The sequence below is a fragment of the Haliotis rubra genome, unplaced genomic scaffold (genome assembly GCF_003918875.1).
Source record: "Haliotis rubra isolate DU_JTF1 unplaced genomic scaffold, ASM391887v1 Scf97, whole genome shotgun sequence".
NCBI lineage: Eukaryota > Metazoa > Mollusca > Gastropoda > Lepetellida > Haliotidae > Haliotis > Haliotis rubra.
In genome coordinates this window covers 1,144,827-1,170,854 of record NW_025767712.1, presented here as the reverse complement: position 1 = coordinate 1,170,854, position 26,028 = coordinate 1,144,827, and the positions used below count along the sequence as shown (strand labels likewise).

Here is a 26,028-nt window from a genome sequence, read left to right as displayed (position 1 = left end):
CAGCATAACTCAAAATCAAACGTGATTAAAGCAATCAGTTCAGCAGTCCACCCAAGGCAGCGAATAACAAAAGTTGATGGCGGAAAAGCTCTGAGCACTGTTCGAACACAGGTTTTCACTGCAGCTAAGGGTGACCGTCCAGGTGTTCCAAATGCTGTCATCCTCATAACAGACACAAGATCCAATATAAGACCTGCAGGTTTCATCGCTGAAGCCAAAAAACTGAAGGCAGCTGGAACACAGATATTCACTATTGGTATCGGTAAAGCAAACCAACGGGAACTGGGGACTGTAGCAAGTCAGCCAGCTGCGTCCTATTCTACGTATGTTCCGAAGTATGCCAACCTTGACAATGCTGTCAAGAATGCTGTTGGTGCCGTCGTGAATGCCTGTAAGTGAAGAAAGGATAAATTGGCTCAATCATACTGCTCACTGTGGCATAACCTCAGTTGAAATTACTGGATGAATATTTCACTTTCATTTTGTGGGCTGTACGTAATAACATCAAAACATCAATACTTTTAAGGAAAACTCACTTCCATATTACTACCTATTTATTTTTCTTTCCAAATCTGTTTAATATTGTCATGGAAGTGAATGAAACTGATCCATACACATTTACTCCAGTGAGTTCAAGTCCACGTAAACCTCCAACAAGGAGACCTCAGACAACAAAACCAGCAGGAAGGGTAACACCTCAACCAGGTCAGTCATAGTGACTAGCAAGCAGGGAGAGTTATCGTGCCTGATCTGCATCATGAGCAAACCTGTGATCACATGCATCACATGATGGCGAGACGTAGCAGAATGACCGTTGCAACAATGTGCATGGGTTTGAAGCACTCACTGAGTTGAGAAGTACAGTGACTCACCTAGAAGCAGGATCACATAGTTGAGCTGTTGGCAGCACTAGAATGAAGAGTTCAGTTTGACAGAATGATGCATGAAGTTCATCTCACTCACCACGACTTAGATAGATCGACGCACTGAAAGTGGTTGTTCACATGTTCATGTATCACATAATCTGCCAGTCGTCTGATGTAGCAGCAAGAATACACTTAAAGCTGGATGCTGCATGGTTCATGATTCAGATCTCCAGGTTTAGTACACATCTACAAAAGAAGCAGCTGACTTTGAATATCAACCTGGAGTGTTGAGTGATGTAGGTAGACGGAAGACTGGCATGAAATTATCTAGTCATCAGGCACTTCTAATTCCATCATCATACTCATTATAGGAGATTGTGCTGCAATGCGCATGCCACCTTTGAAGTGTCCTAGTTGAGTTACTACAACAACATGGATGCATGATGCATTTGAAAAAGTTAACCAGTTTTTGCATTCATTATTTGGACTACAATATAGACAGTAGTTCAGTGACTGAGTGTACCTATATACCCAAATCTGCATGAGTCAAACTCGGATCAGGCACCGACAGGAGGATTTTTATCAGCTGCATGAATTACCGGTTGTACCTATGTATTCAACATCATATCCTATTCACAGTGGAATTTCAAGATGCAAGCCAGTGCATGAAATTTGAAAATATTGAAGAAGAAGCACCAGTTCTGTTTCTGCATGATATGAACTAAGTTTGTCTTCATTTGTGTCATGGATCACGTTGCATGACAAGGGAGTGACATCTTTGGTTTGATGTAATCTCGTCACTACATGTCGTCTCTAGCTCTTTTCCAGGCCAATTCAAGGCAGTTGCACTGATATCACATGGCACATTTCAACATCTACGCTGGATTTGACATCTGTGTCGGACGTCAATGTTCTGTGTTGTCTCTTACTGGATGCTTGTGTATTTCCCTGACTGTTCACGTGTTACACTGTATGTAAGCACATTGTTTATTTATTGTGAATGATGCTTTCACATGTTTGATAATTGTTTGTAAATTGATCATTTCCCTGTTTTGAATATCATTTCTACTAACTCTTCTCCAACTTCTTTTAATGAAGGTTAGTATATTGTTTTCAGTGAACTTTATTTGTCCTTGTGATGTTAACTATTGATGTGTGTCTACCTGTTTGCTTGTGAAACGTTGAAATATTTGTTTGTATGTTGTGAAGTGTTGTCGCGTGTATCTTTTGTATTTTTTCTATATGTAGATCAATAGATAAGCAAAGCATGACAATTATATGCAGCTGAATACCTCAATAGATATATTATAGTAAAGTATACACAGGAATCAAATAGAATAGTCCTTGCATGTTTCCAAAAGAATTATTTCAATAGAACTGATTGATTTGACAGGTAAGCCTTTGTACTAAATTGTAAATTTTTTCTGTTGTTGTGGTAATCTTTGTTTCTTCTTTTCTACAGCTAACAAAGAAAATGTAACTGTTTCATTCTTTAGATTTTAGGATGACTCTTTTGTGGACATGTGAAAATTAACATATATTTTTATCTAACATTATCTTCTTCACTATTTGTTATTAACACCCAGTACCTAAAACACACTCTTTTATCATATTTATTGTTTAAGACGTTTTAGGTGTTACCAAAAAGATCTTTATAATGTTGATAATCATCAAAATCTAATAATATTTGGATAAATGATTATGTCACTGTTTTCACAATGCCTCCTGGTTCTTTTCAGGAACTGCTTGTGGCGCATCTGTGGCCAGTAAGTAAAAAACAATACCCTTACCAATATCTGAACATGTAGATACATTAGTGCAGTGCTACAATGGTATGATGTAACGACTCTAAACTCTTTATACCTATGGCTAGCTGTTGCTGTATATTAGAGTATTTTTTCAAAGATGGGTATTTCAGAATCTTTGTTATTTTGCCTAACTGTACATATGAAAACCAAGGTAACTTATTGATCTTGATGTACCTTTAACTACTACTTTGCATTGCATATACGAGAAGTATAGGCAGATTACTCAGTATTAAGTCTTACATGAAGTACAATCAATATTGGTAAACATTTGTTGCATAATTGATGGAAGGCTTTGTCCATAAGAAAACATTATAAGGTGTGTATGGTATTAAAACTCGTTATTTGTACGAGTGAAATATGAACTTCACCATTTCATCTTTCTGTCAAAGATATTGATGTTTGAAGACATTGATGCAGACTTTTAATAACGTGTGCACTGTCCCTTTATTAAGATGGTCTGACAAACAAATTACAGATGCCTTCATGTCAGCCTTTTAGCTGAGTCAGGTTCCAGAAGTTATTTCCATGTGCACTTTGCCAAAAATACACAACAGAACCCTTGGTCCAAACCATTTTCTCACTTTTGTATCCTTCATTCTTACAGCTAGCCCTGAGGCAGACATCATCTTTGCTATCTACTTTAATCCAAAGGGATCCCGGCAGAATTTTAACAAATTGAAGTCATACGTGTCATCTCTGGTCCAGTCAGCAGATGTAGATTCTGGCAAGGTCCGCCTCGGCTTCTTTGTTGATGGTGGTTATATCCCATTCCAACTCAACAGGTGCGTACTTCCTTGTATTACCCTGTGGTATCAGAGAATGTTTCTGCTTCATGCTGAACCATCTTTGAATTGATTCCAGGGATCCTTGTAAAAAGAAGATGACTTCGGATCTTGGTGTGTCCAAATATACCTATTTCACATATTAATATATACATTTGGATTTACCTGATTCATGATATATGTATCGATTTGCTTAATTTGAACTGGTAATTCATTAAAGCCTACATTCCATTATCCCCAACTTCCAAAAGTTTACAAGCAGCTGGTTTGTATTTAACATATTATTAAGTAGTCAGTTTTTGGTGTGATAGGCATGTCCAAGAGTCATGCCCTTGGATGTTTTTCTTGGTTTCTGTCACACAAGGAAAATTATGATTTGGGGCTTAATGTGATTAGGTGATTCTATCTATATCTGAAGAGTTACATATTTTTCAATCCTCTAGATATTCCTCCACTATGGACATCACAGACGCCATCGACCAACTTGCTAAGAGAGTAGCCCGGACCCGTAGTTTCAACCTGCCAAGGATGCTGAAAACTATCCGAGAACGGATGTTCACAGCCGATAATGGTGATCGTGATGGTGTACCCAACGGCGTTATCCTTGTGACCGACTCTACAGCCAATCAGCCTCGTGCTGCCATCAGTGCAGAGGCAGATCAGATGAAGGCAGCATGCATCGGGGTGTACACTGTGGGAGTAGGCCTTTCAGACAAGTCGCAGCTGGAGATGGCAGCAGTAGATACTAACAACATCTACACAGTGTCAGACTACGCAGAACTTGAAAGGAATGGGGACTCTGTCCAGAGATCAATTCAGGCCTGTGAGTGACCTCTAAAGTGAAGAAATGTTATTTTCTTAAAATATCATTGTAATAGTTCTTTCTGTTTAATGTGTAAACTCTTTCATTCTAATACCTATGTCTCACTGAATATCAAATCCTTTCATTGTTTTCCTTTCTTTTCAGTCCGAGCCGGAGGCAAGACGACGGATAGTAAGTAATGTGACCATTAAGATAGTGGACTACCGTCATGGTAGTTCTCTATTCCTGGTCACAAGGTTGAACAAAACATCCCTAGCTACACATAATGTCCCATTAGGGCTAACAGTCTGTCCTGTTTCATGAAGCTTTTGGAACTAACCACTGCATACCTGTGTGCTGCATCCAGCCCAGATTGGGATAAACAGCACTACAGGGATTCATCTGCAAATCTTTCCTAACCTCTGGTACATTCATGCTGCCATGCCAGGTTTTAAAGGTTTCTATAAAATGGCAACCAAAGAGGGCTGTGACTGAAATTTATCATCTACTTACATATATTTAATAGCTGTCTAAAATATGACATGCAGTTTTAATGTCGTGCTTAAATTTGCTTTGGGAAAAATTGATTATTGTGCATAACAGTGCTTATAACCTGACCATGTTGAAAGTACCACTGGAGAGAATTTTCTTTCAGTGACTTTAGCAATCATGGATGCAGCCCCTCAAGATCGCTAGACATGGAATGTAATTGTAGAGCAGTCAAATTGATCACATTTGAAACCAGCATTAGCAATGTTTTTGCTTTTTTCACTGAGCTGAACATACAGTAAATCATAGACATATAAGAAAGTGCTACCTAAAAGTATTACAGTCCAGGAGCACTCAGGGGTGGCAAGCAGTAACATTGCTATGCTGGTTTATGAAGCTGAAAGTTTTGGTTTGATTCAGGTGAAAAGGTCTCTTGACTCAAGTTTAAATGCAAAATCGCTTTTTCTTTCCAAAAACATTTGGAGAAATTTAATCATATTCTGATATATTATAACTCTGTAACAATAATCTGATCCAAAACTTTCAGCACAAGTATGTTGACTTTAATGGATTTCTTTGTTACCAATCTTGAGTTGCTATTGCAATGTGTGTGAAATATTAGAGTAGTAATTTAACCTCATGGACATGATGGAGGATGCAGAAGAGGAAGAACCTGGAGAAGTTGATGCCTCTGGTCCTGATGGCCACTCTGAAGGCTGCACTGTAAAGTCACTGCAGAAGGTAGGTTTCAGTGTAGACTTTATCTTAGTGTCCACCTAATTCATCCTCATCACTCATTTCTTGCAGACTGCTTGAATGCCAAACTGGATCTGGTTTTTGTTCTTGACTCTTCTACAAGTGTAACAGAACCCAATTTCAAGCTGGTGTTGGATTTCCTGAAGGATTTCCTTAATTATGCTGATGTTGACAATGGTAATGTCCGAGTTGGTGTAGTCCTCTACAGCACTAAAGTTCAGGTAGAGTTTCACATGAATGCCTACTCCACCAAGTCTGAATTGATGACAGCCATAGACAACATCCCGTATGTGTATGGCAGCACTAACACTGCTGGAGGTTTGAGAGCAATGCGGGAGGAGATGTTCACAGCTCAAAATGGAGACCGGCCTGATGTCCCAAATGTTGCGATAGTCCTAACAGATGGCGTATCTAACATTAATGCCCGCCAGACTATCCCTGAAGCTGAAGAGTCCCGTAAGGCTGGCATCAAGATCTATGTTATTGGCATAGGTTTAGCAGAAACCAGAGAACTAGACGGTATGGCATCTCATCCCATTGAACAGAACCGATTCATAGTCAAGGATTTCAAGGAACTACAGACCCTAAAGGATAAGGTGTTCACATCTGTATGTCCAGGTAGGAGCTACGCCAATAGGTGTCCTCGTCACCATGTCACCTAACACATCGTCTGTTCCTCCGCCCACTTGTCGGGCAGGATCATCACCACCCAGATCATTATGGGATATTTGATGTCTGCTTGCTAACGTCGTTGACTTAAACTATTGCTGCAGCGGAGTCGTTTTAATGTTTAACCCTTGTCTCAGCACTGGTTGCGGGTACTGCTGATTGTGTTTCCATGTCACAGCTGGTGTAGGTTCACATGTCTAATAAATGTTGCATGCTGGGAATGGCCTTAATAATATCAAATATATACATCAATGTCCATATTCATGTCATTAAATACAGTGTTTATAAAACTATATGTATATATACCTGTGTCTTCAACATGTTATTGTTTAGAGAAAGATTTTCTCAATGTGGATGTCAAACAGTTTCACATGCAAAATACATCACAGCTGCCTGTTTTATATCATATCAGAAATACTGATCATAATAAAATCTTTCTGACATACAAAATTGAGGACTGTGGTTGAGTGAAGGGCTTAAACATGTTTCCATAACAAACAACCCAGATTTAATGAGTGTGTGAAAATTCAATGCAGCAATTGTACAGTTTACATGAAATGCCCACAATCTAGTAATGAACTGTGGTGCTCTGTGTTGATGATTTCTTGGCAACTACTTTTAAATGTCTGAAGGGGTTTTCCTGCACATTTACAGGTTATGACACATGGGAAAATTGTAACAAATGAATAAGGCACTGACTACTTGCTAAGAGAATTCCAGTAGGCTTGCCCTTACAGCCCTTTCAGGCACCTGGTGTTACCACTGATTTTCACAGCTATTATTCCCTTTACAGCGAAAGGAATCTCTTGCTGAGGGTTGACTGAGTAATATTTTGCATAACATTTTGTATTTAGCACTGGATAGTGCTGTTTGTTTTACCTGCAGTAAGCACATAATATCCACAAGTCACTGGAGTAAAATCAACAGTGATATATTTTGACATGTGAATCACGTTTATGATCTGTTTCTTTGTCATCAGATGAGATGTTTGTCATGATGTCTCTGGTGTTTCAGAAAATTGTGCTTATGGGGTTCAAATAAGGTTAACTAGAAAAGAAAGATACTTCCATGAACAGTTTAATTCTTCACCTCTCATTGTGTAAATGTCAACATAGAATGTAAATCATGGAAAGAATTTGGCCAATTGTTCAATTTATGAAGTTACTAGATTTGTATTTGATAGAGAATACATCTTTGTATCCATGATGAAAATCTGGTTTGAACAAATTATTGATTTTGTAAAGAAGCATAACATGTTTGGTATAAATTGGTTCCAACATATTGGATAGATGTTAGTTTGTTGACTGAAGTTTCCAGTGCACTCCAATTCTAAATATCTGTTATCATCTGATAATGACCGATGTATGTTTTGTTTATGAAGTACCAGAGACGTGATGATATGTTTTGTGGAGGGTAGATGTTTGATATCTGTATTATGATACTAGTATTTCTATTGACATGAATATATTATTTTTGTTTCACATGTAACTCTTTTATGCTGTTTCCTAAATATAAGTGACAAGTTTCATGCGTTTTCCACTTCAAGAATTTCATGCTTCAAACATAGTTCCATTTTTGCCATCAATGAGTCATTGTTCTGTTAGGTAATGTACATTGTAACATAATAATGCACTGTTCTCAAACTATAATACAGTCACCAGTGTAAATTTGTGTGTGTTATTTTTTAGTCAGAATAAGCTAAGTTTCGTTTTAAATTTCTTTATCTCATGTCTGCATTGTACAGGTTATGCTTGGTTTGAAGTCTTCTGCTGAATGTGTTTCAGTTGAAAGACCCTCTGTACCAGTCCCCACCCAACCAAAGGGTGATGGTGAGTGTGATACTATTTTCCTGCTTTTCATTTTAGAACGATTAATCAGAGCTTACTTGTTACATGGCATGTGCAAATCATGTCAGTGTTAACTTTGGAGTGAGTGAGTTTAGTTTTACGCCGCACCCAGCAATATTCCACGTATATGACGGCGGTCTATAAATAATCGTCTGGACCAGACTATCCAGTGATCAACAGCATAAGCACTGATCTGCGCAATTGGGAACCAATGACATGTGTCAACAAAGTCAACTAGCCTGACCACCCGAACCCGTTAGTCGCCTCTTACGACAAGCATGGGTTACTGAAGATCAATTCTAACCCGGATCTTCACGGGTTGTCAACTTTGGATATACAAGGCCATTATTCTTTCTTGCAGATACATTATCTTGACGGGAAAATATAAGTTGTCATTCCTGCAACTTGTCCTCAAATATCATTTTAACTTTTTCTTTTATACAAGTGTCAAGTTGGGTGAGTGAGTAAGGTTTTACTCTTTTACCACTTTTACCACTTTTATCAATATTCCAATAATATCATGCAGAGGACACCAGAAATGGTACCCAAAATTGAACCAAAGTTTACAGTGTGATGAGCAAATGTTTTAACCACGAGGCTACCCAACCACCCTTTATCAAGTTGAAACAGGATCGTAAATAGGGTCATAACAAAAGTATAACATTAGCATTCATAGCTTGGGAGGTATTCAGCTTTTACATGTAATGCAAACACCTTTCAAGTACTTTTTTCATGGTTTATTATCAGATTGTTCAAGTACCAAACTGGATCTGGTGTTTGTGCTGGACTCCTCCACCAGTGTCACAGAGCCAAACTTCAAACTCATGTTGGACTTCTTGAAGAACTTCCTGTATGTTGCTAACATTGATGATGGCAATGTCCGTGTTGGTGTAGTCATTTACAGCACCAAGGTGAACATTCAGTTCCACCTTAATGAATATAGAACAAAGAGAGATGTGTTCCTTGCCATAGACAGAATACCATATCAGTATGGCAGCACCAACACCTTTGGAGGTCTGAACACAATGAGGACCCAAATGTATGTTCCCCAAAGAGGTGATCGCCCTGATGTGAAGAATGTAGCTGTGGTGATCACCGATGGTGTGTCCAACATCAATGCCAGGAGGACAGTTCCAGAAGCAGAAGCTGGAAGAGGTGCAGGCATTCACATCTATGCAATTGGTATTGGTTTGGCTGACACAACAGAGTTGGATGGAATAGCCAGCAGGCCCATTGAAGAGAATAGGTTTACTGTGCAGGATTTCAAGGAGCTCAGAGGTCTTCGAGACAAAGTATTCACCTCATTTTGTCCCGTTGTCACTACCCCAGTTCCACGTACCTTACCACCAAAAGTACAAGGTTAGTCAGAAGGTTATTCTACAGTATTGTTTATACTGAAATACACAAGTGTATGCTTAAACAACTGCTTTGATTTTGGCTATGTTTGTATATTTAAGTTTTCGGCATCATGTTTAAATCAAATGAATGATACCTGTCCATGTGCTTCTTTAACTTCATTTAATACCTATTCCAACCCAGTAAGTTGTTAATTCATCAACTCACTTTCATTTCTTTTTCAGACTGTTCCTATGCTAAACTGGATCTTGTCTTTGTTCTGGATACCTCCACCAGTGTCACAGAGAAGAATTTCCTTCTCATGAAAGATTTCCTCCTCAAACACTTTCTGTATGTTGCCAACATTGATGATGGCAATGTTCGTGTTGGTGTGGTTATCTACAGCACTAAAGTTAGCATCCAGTTCCAGATGAGTCAGTACACATCCAAGCGGGAGGTTTATGTAGCCATAGACCAAATACCTTATCAGTATGGAAGTACAAATACCTATGGAGGACTGAATGCTATGAGGACTCAAATGTTCACTCCTGAGACAGGAGACCGACCATATGTTGACAATGTTGCCATTGTCATCACTGATGGTGTTTCAAACATAAATTCAAGGAGAACAATTCCTGAAGCAGGAAAGGGTTAGGCAGCAAGGAATCCATATATATGCCATTGGCATTGGTTTCATTGATACAACAGAGTTGGATGGCATAGCAAGCAGACCCATTGAGAAGAATCGATTTGCTGTTCAAGACTTTGCTGAACTTGTTGGTCTGCGAGATGAAGTGTTTTCTTCCTTCTGTACAGGTATGCTGGTCTCTCAAATCTCTCTTACTGTTGAATGTTGATTGATTCATTTTTTCCAGTCTTCTACAATACAAAATGTATTCACTTTTTTGTTTTATGAACTTAATGATGAATGTTCAGTTGAACTGAATCTTTCATGCAAAATGCTAAATAATCTCAATGAAGAAGTGAATTAATGTGTTGTGTGCAAAATCTTGTAGATTTTGATCAGGTTCCTTCCATGAAACCCATTCTTACAAGGTTCACACAATGTGAAACAATTAATAAAGTCATATTTCACATACCTTTTCAGTAACAACTACTGTTGCCCCCACAACCACTACAACTACCACAACAACTACAACAACCATTCCCACAACTACTCCTGAGGTGGATGGTAAGTTTGCTCTATTTTGATCATAAGCTGTAATCTGAAACATTTCATTGTTTTTCCTTTTACAAACAAAATTGGATGTATGATGTAATTAGGCAAGCCTCAACACCTTATTGGATATGAATAAGAACATGAATGGGAACATTCATGTGTAAATAATCCTACTGCTTGCTTGCTACTCATCAGAATAGTGTGATGTTAGTGCCGGCATAATTGGAACTAATGTGCATTTTACTGAATTGATGTTTCATGGTTTATTATCAGATTGTTCAAGTACCAAACTGGATCTGGTCTTTGTGCTGGACTCCTCCACCAGTGTCACAGAGCCAAACTTCAAACTCATGTTGGACTTCTTGAAGAACTTCCTGTATGTGGCTAACATTGATGATGGCAATGTCCGTGTTGGTGTAGTCATTTACAGCACCAAGGTGAACATTCAGTTCCACCTTAATGAATATAGAACAAAGAGAGATGTGTTCCTTGCCATAGACAGAATACCATATCAATATGGCAGCACCAACACCTTTGGAGGTCTGAACACAATGCGAACCCAGATGTATGTTCCCCAAAGAGGTGATCGCCCTGATGTGAAGAATGTAGCTGTGGTGATCACCGATGGTGTGTCCAACATCAATGCCAGGAGGACAGTTCCAGAAGCAGAAGCTGGAAGAGGTGCAGGCATTCACATCTATGCAATTGGTATTGGTTTGGCTGACACAACAGAGTTGGATGGAATAGCCAGCAGGCCCATTGAAGAGAATAGGTTTACTGTGCAGGATTTCAAGGAGCTCAGAGGTCTTCGAGACAAAGTATTCACCTCATTTTGTCCCGTTGTCACTACCCCAGTTCCACGTACCTTGCCACCAAAAGTACAAGGTTAGTCAGAAGGTTATTCTACAGTATTGTTTATACTGAAATACACAAGTGTATGCTTATACAACTGCTTTGATTTTGGCTATGTTTGTATATTTAAGTTTTCGGCATCATGTTTAAATCAAATGAATGATACCTGTCCATGTGCTTCTTTAACTTCATTTAATACCTATTCCAACCCAGTAAGTTGTTAATTCATCAACTTTCACTTTCATTTCTTCTTCAGACTGTTCCTATGCTAAACTGGATCTTGTCTTTGTTCTGGATACCTCCACCAGTGTCACAGAGAAGAATTTCCTTCTCATGAAAGATTTCCTCAAACACTTTCTGTATGTTGCCAACATTGATGATGGCAATGTTCGTGTTGGTGTGGTTATCTACAGCACTAAAGTTAGCATCCAGTTCCAAATGAGTCAGTACATCGTCCAAGCGGGAGGTCTATTTAGCCATAGACCAAATACCTTATCAGTATGGAAGTACAAATACCTATGGAGGACTGAACGCTATGAGGACTCAAATGTTCACTCCTGAGACAGGAGACCGACCATATGTTGACAATGTTGCCATTGTCATCACTGATGGTGTTTCAAACATAAATTCAAGGAGAACAATTCCTGAAGCGGAAAGGGTTAGGCAGCAAGGAATCCATATATATGCCATTGGCATTGGTTTGGCTGATACAACAGAGTTGGATGGCATAGCAAGCAAACCCATTGAGAAGAATCGATTTGCTGTTCAAGACTTTGCTGAACTTGTTGGTCTGCGAGATGAAGTGTTTTCTTCCTTCTGTACAGGTATGCTGGTCTCTCAAATCTCTCTTACTGTTTGTATATAGACTGATTCATTTTTTTCCAGTGTTTCTACAATGCAAAATATATTCACTTTTTTTCTTATGAACTCACGGATGATTGTTCAGTTGAACCGGATCTTTATACAAAATGCTAACTAATTTGAATGAAGAACTGAATTAATGTGTTGTGTGTAAAATGTTGTACTTTTTGCACTTTGTTTGGGTTTCTTCCATGAAACCCATTCTTACACAGTCACACAATGTGAAACAATTACAAAGCCATTTTTCACATACGCTTTCAGTAACAACTACCGCTGCCCCCACAACCACTACAACTACCACAACAACTACAACTACAACAACTATTCCCACAACTACCCCTGAGGTGGATGGTAAGTTTGGTTATTTTCTATTATGACCATGAGCTGTAATCTGAAATAATTCATTGTTTTTCCTTTTAATAACAAAATTGGATGTATGATGTAATTAGGCAAGCCTCAACACCTTATTGGATATGAAAAAGAACATGAATGGGAACATTCGTGTGTAAATAATCCTACTACTTGCTTGATACTCATCAGAATAGTGTGATGTTTGTGCCGTGATAATTGGAACTAATGTGCATTTTACTGAATTGATGTTTCATGGTTTATTATCAGATTGTTCAAGTACCAAACTGGATCTGGTCTTTGTGCTGGACTCCTCCACCAGTGTCACAGAGCCAAACTTCAAACTCATGTTGGACTTCTTGAAGAACTTCCTGTATGTGGCTAACATTGATGATGGCAATGTCCGTGTTGGTGTAGTCATTTACAGCACCAAGGTGAACATTCAGTTCCACCTTAATGAATATAGAACAAAGAGAGATGTGTTCCTTGCCATAGACAGAATACCATATCAATATGGCAGCACCAACACCTTTGGAGGTCTGAACACAATGCGAACCCAGATGTATGTTCCCCAAAGAGGTGATCGCCCTGATGTGAAGAATGTAGCTGTGGTGATCACCGATGGTGTGTCCAACATCAATGCCAGGAGGACAGTTCCAGAAGCAGAAGCTGGAAGAGGTGCAGGCATTCACATCTATGCAATTGGTATTGGTTTGGCTGACACAACAGAGTTGGATGGAATAGCCAGCAGGCCCATTGAAGAGAATAGGTTTACTGTGCAGGATTTCAAGGAGCTCAGAGGTCTTGAGAGACAAAGTATTCACCTCATTTTGTCCCGTTGTCACTACCCCAGTTCCACGTACCTTGCCACCAAAAGTACAAGGTTAGTCAGAAGGTTATTCTACAGTATTGTTTATACTGAAATACACAAGTGTATGCTTATACAACTGCTTTGATTTTGGCTATGTTTGTTTATTTAAGTTTTCGGCATCATGTTTAAATCAAATGAATGATACCTGTCCATGTGCTTCTTTAACTTCATTTAATACCTATTCCAACCCAGTAAGTTGTTAATTCATCAACTTTCACTTTCATTTCTTCTTCAGACTGTTCCTATGCTAAACTGGATCTTGTCTTTGTTCTGGATACCTCCACCAGTGTCACAGAGAAGAATTTCCTTCTCATGAAAGATTTCCTCAAACACTTTCTGTATGTTGCCAACATTGATGATGGCAATGTTCGTGTTGGTGTGGTTATCTACAGCACTAAAGTTAGCATCCAGTTCCAAATGAGTCAGTACACGTCCAAGCGGGAGGTCTATTTAGCCATAGACCAAATACCTTATCAGTATGGAAGTACAAATACCTATGGAGGACTGAACGCTATGAGGACTCAAATGTTCACTCCTGAGACAGGAGACCGACCATATGTTGACAATGTTGCCATTGTCATCACTGATGGTGTTTCAAACATAAATTCAAGGAGAACAATTCCTGAAGCGGAAAGGGTTAGGCAGCAAGGAATCCATATATATGCCATTGGCATTGGTTTGGCTGATACAACAGAGTTGGATGGCATAGCAAGCAAACCCATTGAGAAGAATCGATTTGCTGTTCAAGACTTTGCTGAACTTGTTGGTCTGCGAGATGAAGTGTTTTCTTCCTTCTGTACAGGTATGCTGGTCTCTCAAATCTCTCTTACTGTTTGTATATAGACTGATTCATTTTTTTCCAGTGTTTCTACAATGCAAAATATATTCACTTTTTTTCTTATGAACTCACGGATGATTGTTCAGTTGAACCGGATCTTTTATACAAAATGCTAACTAATTTGACTGAAGAACTGAATTAATGTGTTGTGTGTAAAATGTTGTACTTTTTGCACTTTGTTTGGGTTTCTTCCATGAAACCCATTCTTACACAGTCACACAATGTGAAACAATTACAAAGCCATTTTTCACATACGCTTTCAGTAACAACTACCGCTGCCCCCACAACCACTACGACCACCACAACAACTACAACTACAACAACTATTCCCACAACTACCCCTGAGGTGGATGGTAAGTTTGGTTATTTTCTATTATGACCATGAGCTGTAATCTGAAATAATTCATTGTTTTTCCTTTTAATAACAAAATTGGATGTGTGATGTAATTAGGCAAGCCTCAACACCTTACTGGATATGAAAAAGAACATGAATGGGAACATTCATGTGTACATAATCCTACTACTTGCTTGATACTCATCAGAATAGTGTGATGTTAGTGCCGGCATAATTGGAACTAATGTGCATTTTACTGAATTGATGTTTCATGGTTTATTATCAGATTGTTCAAGTACCAAACTGGATCTGGTCTTTGTGCTGGACTCCTCCACCAGTGTCACAGAGCCAAACTTCAAACTCATGTTGGACTTCTTGAAGAACTTCCTATATGTGGCTAACATTGATGATGGCAATGTCCGTGTTGGTGTAGTCATTTACAGCACCAAGGTGAACATTCAGTTCCACCTTAATGAATATAGAACAAAGAGAGATGTGTTCCTTGCCATAGACAGAATACCATATCAATATGGCAGCACCAACACCTTTGGAGGTCTGAACACAATGCGAACCCAGATGTATGTTCCCCAAAGAGGTGATCGCCCTGATGTGAAGAATGTAGCTGTGGTGATCACCGATGGTGTGTCCAACATCAATGCCAGGAGGACAGTTCCAGAAGCAGAAGCTGGAAGAGGTGCAGGCATTCACATCTATGCAATTGGTATTGGTTTGGCTGACACAACAGAGTTGGATGGAATAGCCAGCAGGCCCATTGAAGAGAATAGGTTTACTGTGCAGGATTTCAAGGAGCTCAGAGGTCTTCGAGACAAAGTATTCACCTCATTTTGTCCCGTTGTCACTACCCCAGTTCCACGTACCTTGCCACCAAAAGTACAAGGTTAGTCAGAAGGTTATTCTACAGTATTGTTTATACTGAAATACACAAGTGTATGCTTATACAACTGCTTTGATTTTGGCTATGTTTGTATATTTAAGTTTTCGGCATCATGTTTAAATCAAATGAATGATACCTGTCCATGTGCTTCTTTAACTTCATTTAATACCTATTCCAACCCAGTAAGTTGTTAATTCATCAACTTTCACTTTCATTTCTTCTTCAGACTGTTCCTATGCTAAACTGGATCTTGTCTTTGTTCTGGATACCTCCACCAGTGTCACAGAGAAGAATTTCCTTCTCATGAAAGATTTCCTCAAACACTTTCTGTATGTTGCCAACATTGATGATGGCAATGTTCGTGTTGGTGTGGTTATCTACAGCACTAAAGTTAGCATCCAGTTCCAAATGAGTCAGTACACGTCCAAGCGGGAGGTCTATTTAGCCATAGACCAAATACCTTATCAGTATGGAAGTACAAATACCTATGGAGGACTGAACGCTATGAGGACTCAAATGTTCACTCCTGAGACAGGAGACCGACCATATGTTGACAATGTTGCCATTGTCATCACTGATGGTGTTTCAAACATAAATTCAAGGAGAACAATTCCTGAAGCGGAAAGGGTTAGGCAGCAAGGAATCCATATATATGCCATTGGCATTGGTTTGGCTGATACAACAGAGTTGGATGGCATAGCAAGCAAACCCATTGAGAAGAATCGATTTGCTGTTCAAGACTTTGCTGAACTTGTTGGTCTGCGAGATGAAGTGTTTTCTTCCTTCTGTACAGGTATGCTGGTCTCTCAAATCTCTCTTACTGTTTGTATATAGACTGATTCATTTTTTTCCAGTGTTTCTACAATGCAAAATATATTCACTTTTTTTCTTATGAACTCACGGATGATTGTTCAGTTGAACCGGATCTTTTATACAAAATGCTAACTAATTTGACTGAAGAACTGAATTAATGTGTTGTGTGTAAAATGTTGTACTTTTTGCACTTTGTTTGGGTTTCTTCCATGAAACCCATTCTTACACAGTCACACAATGTGAAACAATTACAAAGCCATTTTTCACATACGCTTTCAGTAACAACTACCGCTGCCCCCACAACCACTACGACCACCACAACAACTACAACTACAACAACTATTCCCACAACTACCCCTGAGGTGGATGGTAAGTTTGGTTATTTTCTATTATGACCATGAGCTGTAATCTGAAATAATTCATTGTTTTTCCTTTTAATAACAAAATTGGATGTGTGATGTAATTAGGCAAGCCTCAACACCTTATTGGATATGAAAAAGAACATGAATGGGAACATTCGTGTGTAAATAATCCTACTACTTGCTTGATACTCATCAGAATAGTGTGATGTTAGTGCCGGCATAATTGGAACTAATGTGCATTTTACTGAATTGATGTTTCATGGTTTATTATCAGATTGTTCAAGTACTAAACTGGATCTGGTCTTTGTGCTGGACTCCTCCACCAGTGTCACAGAGCCAAACTTCAAACTCATGTTGGACTTCTTGAAGAACTTCCTATATGTGGCTAACATTGATGATGGCAATGTCCGTGTTGGTGTAGTCATTTACAGCACCAAGGTGAACATTCAGTTCCACCTTAATGAATATAGAACAAAGAGAGATGTGTTCCTTGCCATAGACAGAATACCATATCAATATGGCAGCACCAACACCTTTGGAGGTCTGAACACAATGCGAACCCAGATGTATGTTCCCCAAAGAGGTGATCGCCCTGATGTGAAGAATGTAGCTGTGGTGATCACCGATGGTGTGTCCAACATCAATGCCAGGAGGACAGTTCCAGAAGCAGAAGCTGGAAGAGGTGCAGGCATTCACATCTATGCAATTGGTATTGGTTTGGCTGACACAACAGAGTTGGATGGAATAGCCAGCAGGCCCATTGAAGAGAATAGGTTTACTGTGCAGGATTTCAAGGAGCTCAGAGGTCTTCGAGACAAAGTATTCACCTCATTTTGTCCCGTTGTCACTACCCCAGTTCCACGTACCTTGCCACCAAAAGTACAAGGTTAGTCAGAAGGTTATTCTACAGTATTGTTTATACTGAAATACACAAGTGTATGCTTATACAACTGCTTTGATTTTGGCTATGTTTGTATATTTAAGTTTTCGGCATCATGTTTAAATCAAATGAATGATACCTGTCCATGTGCTTCTTTAACTTCATTTAATACCTATTCCAACCCAGTAAGTTGTTAATTCATCAACTTTCACTTTCATTTCTTCTTCAGACTGTTCCTATGCTAAACTGGATCTTGTCTTTGTTCTGGATACTTCCACCAGTGTCACAGAGAAGAATTTCCTTCTCATGAAAGATTTCCTCAAACACTTTCTGTATGTTGCCAACGTTGATGATGGCAATGTTCGTGTTGGTGTGGTTATCTACAGCACTAAAGTTAGCATCCAGTTCCAAATGAGTCAGTACACATCCAAGCGGGAGGTTTATGTAGCCATAGACCAAATACCTTATCAGTATGGAAGTACAAATACCTATGGAGGACTGAATGCTATGAGGACTCAAATGTTCACTCCTGAGACAGGAGACCGACCATATGTTGACAATGTTGCCATTGTCATCACTGATGGTGTTTCAAACATAAATTCAAGGAGAACAATTCCTGAAGCAGAAAGGGTTAGGCAGCAAGGAATCCATATATATGCCATTGGCATTGGTTTGGCTGATACAACAGAGTTGGATGGCATAGCAAGCAGACCCATTGAGAAGAATCGATTTGCTGTTCAAGACTTTGCTGAACTTGTTGGTCTGCGAGATGAAGTGTTTTCTTCCTTCTGTACAGGTATGCTGCTGGTCTCTCAATCAAATCTCTCTTACTGTTGAATGTTGATTGATTCATTCTTTCCAGTCTTCTACAATACAAAATGTATTCACTTATTTCTTTTACACTTAATGTTGAATGTTCAGTTGAACTGAATCTTTCATGCATAATACTAAATAATCTCAATAAAGAAGTGAATTTAAATGTGGTGTGCAAAATCTTGGAGATTTTGATCAGGTTCCTTCCATGAAACCCATTCTTACAAGGTTGCATAATGTGAAACAATTAATAAAGTAATTTTTCACATACCTTTTCAGTAACAACTACCGCTGCCCCCACAACCACTACAACTACCACAACAACTACAACTACCACAACCATTCCCACAACTACTCCTGAGGTGGATGGTAAGTTTGTTCTATTTTGACCATGAGCTGTAATCTGAAACATTTCATTGTTTTTCCTTTTACAAACAAAATTGGATGTATGATGTAATTAGGCAAGCCTCAACACCTTATTGGATATGAAAAGAACATGAATGGGAACATTCATGTGTAAATAATCTTACTACTTGCTTGCTACTCATCAGAATAGTGTGATGTTAGTGCCGGCATAATTGGAACTAATGTGCATTTTACTGAATTGATGTTTCATGGTTTATTATCAGATTGTTCAAGTACCAAACTGGATCTGGTCTTTGTGCTGGACTCCTCCACCAGTGTCACAGAGCCAAACTTCAAACTCATGTTGGACTTCTTGAAGAACTTCCTATATGTGGCTAACATTGATGATGGCAATGTCCGTGTTGGTGTAGTCATTTACAGCACCAAGGTGAACATTCAGTTCCACCTTAATGAATATAGAACAAAGAGAGATGTGTTCCTTGCCATAGACAGAATACCATATCAATATGGCAGCACCAACACCTTTGGAGGTCTGAACACAATGCGAACCCAGATGTATGTTCCCCAAAGAGGTGATCGCCCTGATGTGAAGAATGTAGCTGTGGTGATCACCGATGGTGTGTCCAACATCAATGCCAGGAGGACAGTTCCAGAAGCAGAAGCTGGAAGAGGTGCAGGCATTCACATCTATGCGATTGGTATTGGTTTGGCTGACACAACAGAGTTGGATGGAATAGCCAGCAGGCCCATTGAAGAGAATAGGTTTACTGTGCAGGATTTCAAGGAGCTCAGAGGTCTTCGAGACAAAGTATTCACCTCATTTTGTCCTGTTGTCACTACCCCAGTTCCACGTACCTTACCACCAAAAGTACAAGGTTAGTCAGAAGGTTATTCTACAGTATTGTTTATACTGAAATACACAAGTGTATGCTTATACAACTGCTTTGATTTTGGCTATGTTTGTTTATTTAAGTTTTCGGCATCATGTTTAAATCAAATGAATGATACCTGTCCACAGAGTTTTACGGGACGCTTGATTCCTGCGTATTGGACGCAGAAATTTGATGAAGTACCCCTAAATTAAAATCCAGTGAGTCCTTTTGGACGCAATATAATTTTTTTCTAGGAAAGAACTTTCTGAGTTTGTAATGATATCCCATATTAACATATAAACATTCTGTTTACAATCATTATTCTAATGACATTGAAAGTAGCACATATTATAACATAATCATTATCAAATGGGAAGCATCCATGATCATTGATTTCATGCAAATTGATGGACTCCCAATTTTGGAAATGGACTCTTAGAATACATATGCCCTGAGTCCCGAGGTCTCCCAGTTTCAAAGAGCTATGTAAAACCCTGTGTCCATGTGCTTCTTTAACTTCATTTAATACCTATTCCAACCCAGTAAGTTGTTAATTCATCAACTTTCACTTTCATTTCTTCTTCAGACTGTTCCTATGCTAAACTGGATCTTGTCTTTGTTCTGGATACCTCCACCAGTGTCACAGAGAAGAATTTCCTTCTCATGAAAGATTTCCTCAAACACTTTCTGTATGTTGCCAACGTTGATGATGGCAATGTTCGTGTTGGTGTGGTTATCTACAGCACTAAAGTTAGCATCCAGTTCCAAATGAGTCAGTACACGTCCAAGCGGGAGGTCTATTTAGCCATAGACCAAATACCTTATCAGTATGGAAGTACAAATACCTATGGAGGACTGAACGCTATGAGGACTCAAATGTTCACTCCTGAGACAGGAGACCGACCATATGTTGACAATGTTGCCATTGTCATCACTGATGGTGTTTCAAACATAAATTCAAGGAGAACAATTCCTGAAGCGGAAAGGGTTAGGCAGCAAGGAATCCATATATATGCCATTGGCATTGGTTTGGCTGATACAACAGAGTTGGATGGCATAGCAAGCAAACCCATTGAGAAGAATCGATTTGCTGTTCAAGACTTTGCTGAACTTGTTGGTCTGCGAGATGAAGTGTTTTCTTCCTTTTGTTTAGGTATTTTACTCTCATATCAGTTGCATTACATTGATGGCATCCTTTTATTCCTTTTTTTAATGATATGTTAAAGCATGAAATCTGTATTTCCTTATTAATGTGTTCTTATTAAAGGAGATAACATTAAGTATCAGACTGCATAATCTTGCACTTTGAGTTAAAGATCATAAGAATGTTGCTTATCTACTTTCCATGTTCATTCAACAGCAGCTCCAACCACCATCACCACCACGACAACAACAACACCCTTGCCAACAGTGCCAGTTAAACTTGATGGTAAGAACATTCACTTGCACTTTAGCAAGATGACAATGAATTGGTGCAATAGACATATTGGTGCATATAGACGTGCAAAATGACATATTAAGCTTGTAGTGCCCCCAACCAATGTGATGATATTTGCACATTTCTGTGCAAAAGGTTTCTGGAATGGCATACAGAAATGGAACCTTTCACTTGAGTAGATAATTAACAACATCAAAGTAAATCATTCTCAAAGAGGCTGTATATAAATGAAACCTGTTTCTAAGATTTACATGTTTCCAAATGGATGCTCCTGTAACACCACTGAATTGATGTAAATGTAAAATGTGAGAAATACAGATTAACTTTTTAACAGAAATGGTAAAACAGTGCCTATAAGTGATGCTGAGTGAGTGAGTGTTACAATTAATAAGAAATGGGTTTGTGTTCTGATAAAAGAAGTAATTAGATTGTTTCTGTTTCAGACTGTGCTGATGCAAAACTTGATCTAATATTTGTTCTGGATGCATCTACAAGTGTCACAGAACCCAATTTCAAACTCATGCTGGATTTCTTGAAAAACTTTCTTTTTGTGGCCAACATTGATGATGGTAATGTCCGAGTTGGTGTTGTCATCTACAGTACCAAGGTTTATGTTCAGTTCCACCTGAATGAATACTCTACCAAGGCGGATGTTTTCAATGCCATTGATGCTATTCCTTATGAATATGGCAGTACAAACACTTTTGGAGGATTGCATACAATGAGGACCAAGATGTTCACTCGTGCTAAAGGAGATCGATCCAAAGTGAAAAATGTGGCCATTGTGATCACTGATGGCGTGTCCAATATTAATGCCAGAAAGACACTTCCTGAGGCTAAGAAGGCTAGAAGAAAGGGCATCCACATCTATGCTATTGGCATTGGAATTTCAGACACAAGGGAGATTGATGGTATTGCAAGCAAACCTATTGATGAAAATCGCTTCACCGTACAAGAATTCAGTGAACTGATTGTCCTCAGAGACAAAGTCTTCTCCACATTCTGTCCAGTACCAGAGAAACCTCTGCCAACACTTCCACCATTATTAGATGGTAAGCATGATCTCTCTTGCTCCACAATGTTTTAAGAACATTGAACAGATGAAAAAAATTAGAACATGTGCGTGTGTCTGCAAAGTTTATTCAACATAAAGGTTACAAAGAATTTGTTGTCTTCAGCTCTTGTCATTGTAAACACATAAAAGGTTTCTGATACAATATTGAGTTCAGGGACTTACACTTATCAATTGCCCAGCTGCCAATGGCACTAGAATTAATCTGTGCAGATGTGGTCCATGATCTGTGATCCTGGAAATGATAGACATATGATATCATTGGTTTGGCAGCACCAGACCCATTCACTGGCTTTTGTTAAAATGTCATGTTTATTAAACATCCTAAAGACTCTTTTCATGCTCTCCTTTCACAAATATTTTCATATTCCAGATTGTGCAGATGCTGTGTTAGACTTGATATTCATTCTGGATGCTTCCACCAGTGTCACTGAACCCAACTTTAAGCTGATGCTAAACTTCTTGAAAGACTTCTTGTATGTGGCCAACATTGATGCTGGAAATGTTCGTGTTGGTGTGGTTATCTACAGTACAAAAGTCTTCATCCAGTTCCATCTCAATGAGTACACAACCAAAAGAGATGTATATGTGGCAATAGACAATATTCCCTACGAATATGGAAGCACTAATACCTATGGTGGAATTAACACAATGAGGACAAAGATGTTTCTCCCAGAAAGAGGTGACCGGCCAGGTGTAAGAAATATTGCCATAATTATCACTGATGGTGTTTCCAATATCAACTCAAGGAGGCTTATCCCTGAGGCTGAGAAAGCTCGTAATGCTGGAATCCACATTTATGCCATAGGAATTGGCTTGGCCGATACAACTGAGTTGGATCAGATAGCCAGCAAGCCACTGGATGAAAACAGATTCACAGCTCAAGACTTCAGTGAACTCAGGCAGCTCAGGGACAAAGTCTTTTCATCTTTCTGTCCAGGTGAGTTTTGTTTCATATTTCAGTTTGTTCATACTGCTGATTTAAATCCTAGATTTGTCCAAAATATCTGCACTTTTGTCAGTATCATTGCTTTCATCAAAGACTTATGAAGATCTGGGTTAGAATTGATATTCAGTAACCAAAACTTGTAGTAAGAGGCGACTAATGGGATTGGGTGGTCAGGCTTGCTGATTTGCTGACATGTCATTGTATCCCAATTGCATAGATTGATGCTCATGCTGTTGATCATTGGATTGTCTAGTCCAGACTCGATTATTTTCAGACCACCACCATATTGCTGGAATATTGCTGAGTGCTGCGTAAAACTAAACTCTTTCACTCACTTCATCAAAGATAGTAATGCCTTGGAGTTGTGTTATATAGAATCACATGCCATAATATGACTGATATAATGTTCAAACCTACATTAACCTCACTCATTAAGGTAAAAAGTTAATGTACTTTCTGTTTGGAACAATGTTAACTGTAGATTTAAGTGAATTAAATGTCTTAAAAATACATCAATGATCATTGGGAGATTTCAAATGTTAAATGATGTGCCTGTCTGGTTTGGAATGTGCTTTATCACTGAGATTGCTTGAACAACAATGATAAACAATCGTTTCATATCTTATGAGTTTTAGTGAGTGAGTTTAGTTTTACACCGCACTCAGCAATTCATATATCTTATGATAGAGTGAGGTCTACACTGCTATTCCAGAGGATAACTAGGGTCTTTTTTAAACTGTTAAATATAAGTGACCAAATCACTTCCACCATCACTAGACAGTCCAGTCACCTTTTCTGGTCTTTTTCGAGAGGATTGAAAATGTTTATTCAGTTTAATTTATATATTTTTTAATTCTTTTTTTTTTCAGTCCCCACCACAGCACCTCCAACAGCAATATCCAAGGGTATGTCTATCTGTCTCTAACTGCAGACAGAATCTTTTACTGAACATGTGGCAGTCTGTTATATAGACATCCATTTTCATTAACAGACATATTTGACATTTGCTGGAATTTTGCCAGTGGATAAATCTATTTTCATGCTTGATAATGAGAACAGAGAACTTAAATTGTGAATATCACTAAGCAACAAACAACATTCTACCAGGACAGATTTCAGTGAATGAATAACCAAAAGACATTTAAACATTAAAATTTCTACAGACATGTTAACAGACAAACTTTATAACATCGCTATAATAACTTCTGTATTCCATGAGTGCGACGAAATGACATTCCTGCTTGACAACAGTACAAGAATCTGTATTGAAACATCGCACTCACGAAATAAGGAAGTTGTGTATCCATAAAGGTTGTCTATATTGTCACATGGGTACAATGTGTGAAGCCCATTTCTGGTGTCCCCCGCCGTGATATTGCTGGAATATTGCTAAAAACGGCGTAGAAACCATACTCACTCACTCACTCATGTCTATATTGTACTTCCCAACTTCTAAAATGCCCCTTAAAGACATTAACATCTCTATCTAGATGGTTGAGGGTGAGAGAGGGGGCCAAAACAAAGGATGTCTAGGGGATTGTTTGACAAAGTTATACCTGTACATGTTTCAAACAGTTGTCAAATTTAGATTGATAAACAATTTCTTCTTTCAGAGTGTAGCAGCACTCGGCTGGATCTGGCATTCCTCCTTGATGCATCTACAAGTGTCACTGAACCAAACTTTGTGTTGGTTCTGAACTTTGTCAAGAACTTCCTGTCCCAAGCTGACATTGACAATGGCAATGTTAGGGTGGGTGTAGTGTTGTACAGCACTTCAGTCCACGTGGAGTTCCGCCTGCGTGACTACAGCACTAAGGCAGAGGTTCTTACAGCCATAGACAACATTCCCTACAGATATGGTAGTACTAACACTGCTGATGGAATCAAGTCTGTGAGGACTGAGATCTTCACTAGACAGGGTGGTGACAGACAAGGAGTCCCCAACATTGTCATCATTGTCACGGATGGTGTGTCCAATATCAATGCCAGGAGGACTGTCGCTGAAGCTATGGATGCACAATCAGAAGGAATTGAAGTGTTTGCTATTGGAATCGGTCTGGCAGATACCAAAGAACTCAATGGAATGGCAAGCCCACCTTTGGAAGAGCATCGCTTCATTGTGGAGGATTTCTCTCAACTTAATAATCTGCAGCAGCGAGTGTTTAGTTCCTTCTGCACAGGTTTGCTTGAGTGTTGTGTTTGTATCCTAAAAGGGATCTTGTATTTGTCCTATGTGTCAGATTTTGTGAAGACTGTGGGCCATAACACTGTGTCACTATGGTGGCGGGTACTGTCTTTTCTCACTCACATTCAATTTCACCACATCATCATCCTAAATGTCACACCATCCTCTATTTCAGCTAGGGTAAGTTTTCAACAACAAAACCCAAATCCAAACCACACAATTCCTATGTACACACATTTTTCAATATGAATTTCTCTTTCAGGGTGATATTCTGAATGTTCAAACATTATTGCACTTTATTTGTGAGCATCGTAGTCATATACTCGGCATGGGGAAACTGTATAATGTCATGTTGTTCATGTTGCTATCTCCTTGCCAACAGGAGATAGCTACAAGTGCCTGACATCTGTGCTGTGTATATTTCTGCAATGCTTTCAACCTGTTCTTACATTTGGTTTTGTTCTTGCAGATCCTTCAGAAGAAGCCTATGTACATCTTGATATACACCTTCAGCTCCTCCTTCATCAGCTGCGACATCTAACTTTGACATAACACTTGTACTGACATGATCATATCACTGGTATTGAACTATTGAGTTCCTACCAATGGTAATCAGTTGCCATGTTTCAATCTTGATACTAACATCTTTTGACTAACAGACTTGCTTTATGAATAGAAAATACCATTTGATGATGATTCAAAACTAAGTATGTTTGAACTTCCTCTGTGCAGATAGCACTAACAA

General features: G+C 38.9%; 2 protein-coding genes and 1 long non-coding RNA gene across 3 annotated transcripts; all 3 read left to right on the top strand.

The window, feature by feature from the left end:
- Nucleotides 1-802: 802 nt before the first annotated feature.
- Nucleotides 803-3,334, top strand: LOC124265262. Its single transcript, XR_006895400.1, has 3 exons — nucleotides 803-1,840; nucleotides 2,606-2,632; nucleotides 3,279-3,334. It is a non-coding gene; the product is annotated as an uncharacterized LOC124265262 (long non-coding RNA).
- A 2,052-nt stretch (nucleotides 3,335-5,386) lies between these two features.
- On the top strand, nucleotides 5,387-15,541 carry LOC124265283 (collagen alpha-4(VI) chain-like). Its single transcript, XM_046700073.1, is given in 15 exon segments — nucleotides 5,387-5,441; nucleotides 5,555-6,121; nucleotides 7,957-8,001; nucleotides 8,767-9,378; nucleotides 9,600-9,997; nucleotides 9,999-10,206; nucleotides 10,463-10,546; nucleotides 10,808-11,419; nucleotides 11,643-11,839; nucleotides 11,841-12,210; nucleotides 12,509-12,598; nucleotides 12,866-13,471; nucleotides 13,702-14,268; nucleotides 14,568-14,657; nucleotides 14,925-15,541. Coding segments are annotated over 15 exon segments (5,118 nt in total).
- Nucleotides 15,542-15,982: 441 nt separating this feature from the next.
- Nucleotides 15,983-25,824, top strand: LOC124265282 (collagen alpha-6(VI) chain-like). The gene is made up of 11 exons (XM_046700072.1): nucleotides 15,983-16,326; nucleotides 16,626-16,715; nucleotides 19,031-19,642; nucleotides 20,226-20,792; nucleotides 21,000-21,068; nucleotides 21,521-22,129; nucleotides 22,523-23,089; nucleotides 23,968-24,003; nucleotides 24,712-25,278; nucleotides 25,459-25,463; nucleotides 25,753-25,824. The coding sequence occupies exons 1-11, from the start codon at nucleotides 16,038-16,040 to the stop codon at nucleotides 25,822-25,824; spliced, it is 3,483 nt and encodes a 1,160-aa protein (XP_046556028.1). The 5' UTR covers nucleotides 15,983-16,037.
- Nucleotides 25,825-26,028: the final 204 nt, after the last annotated feature.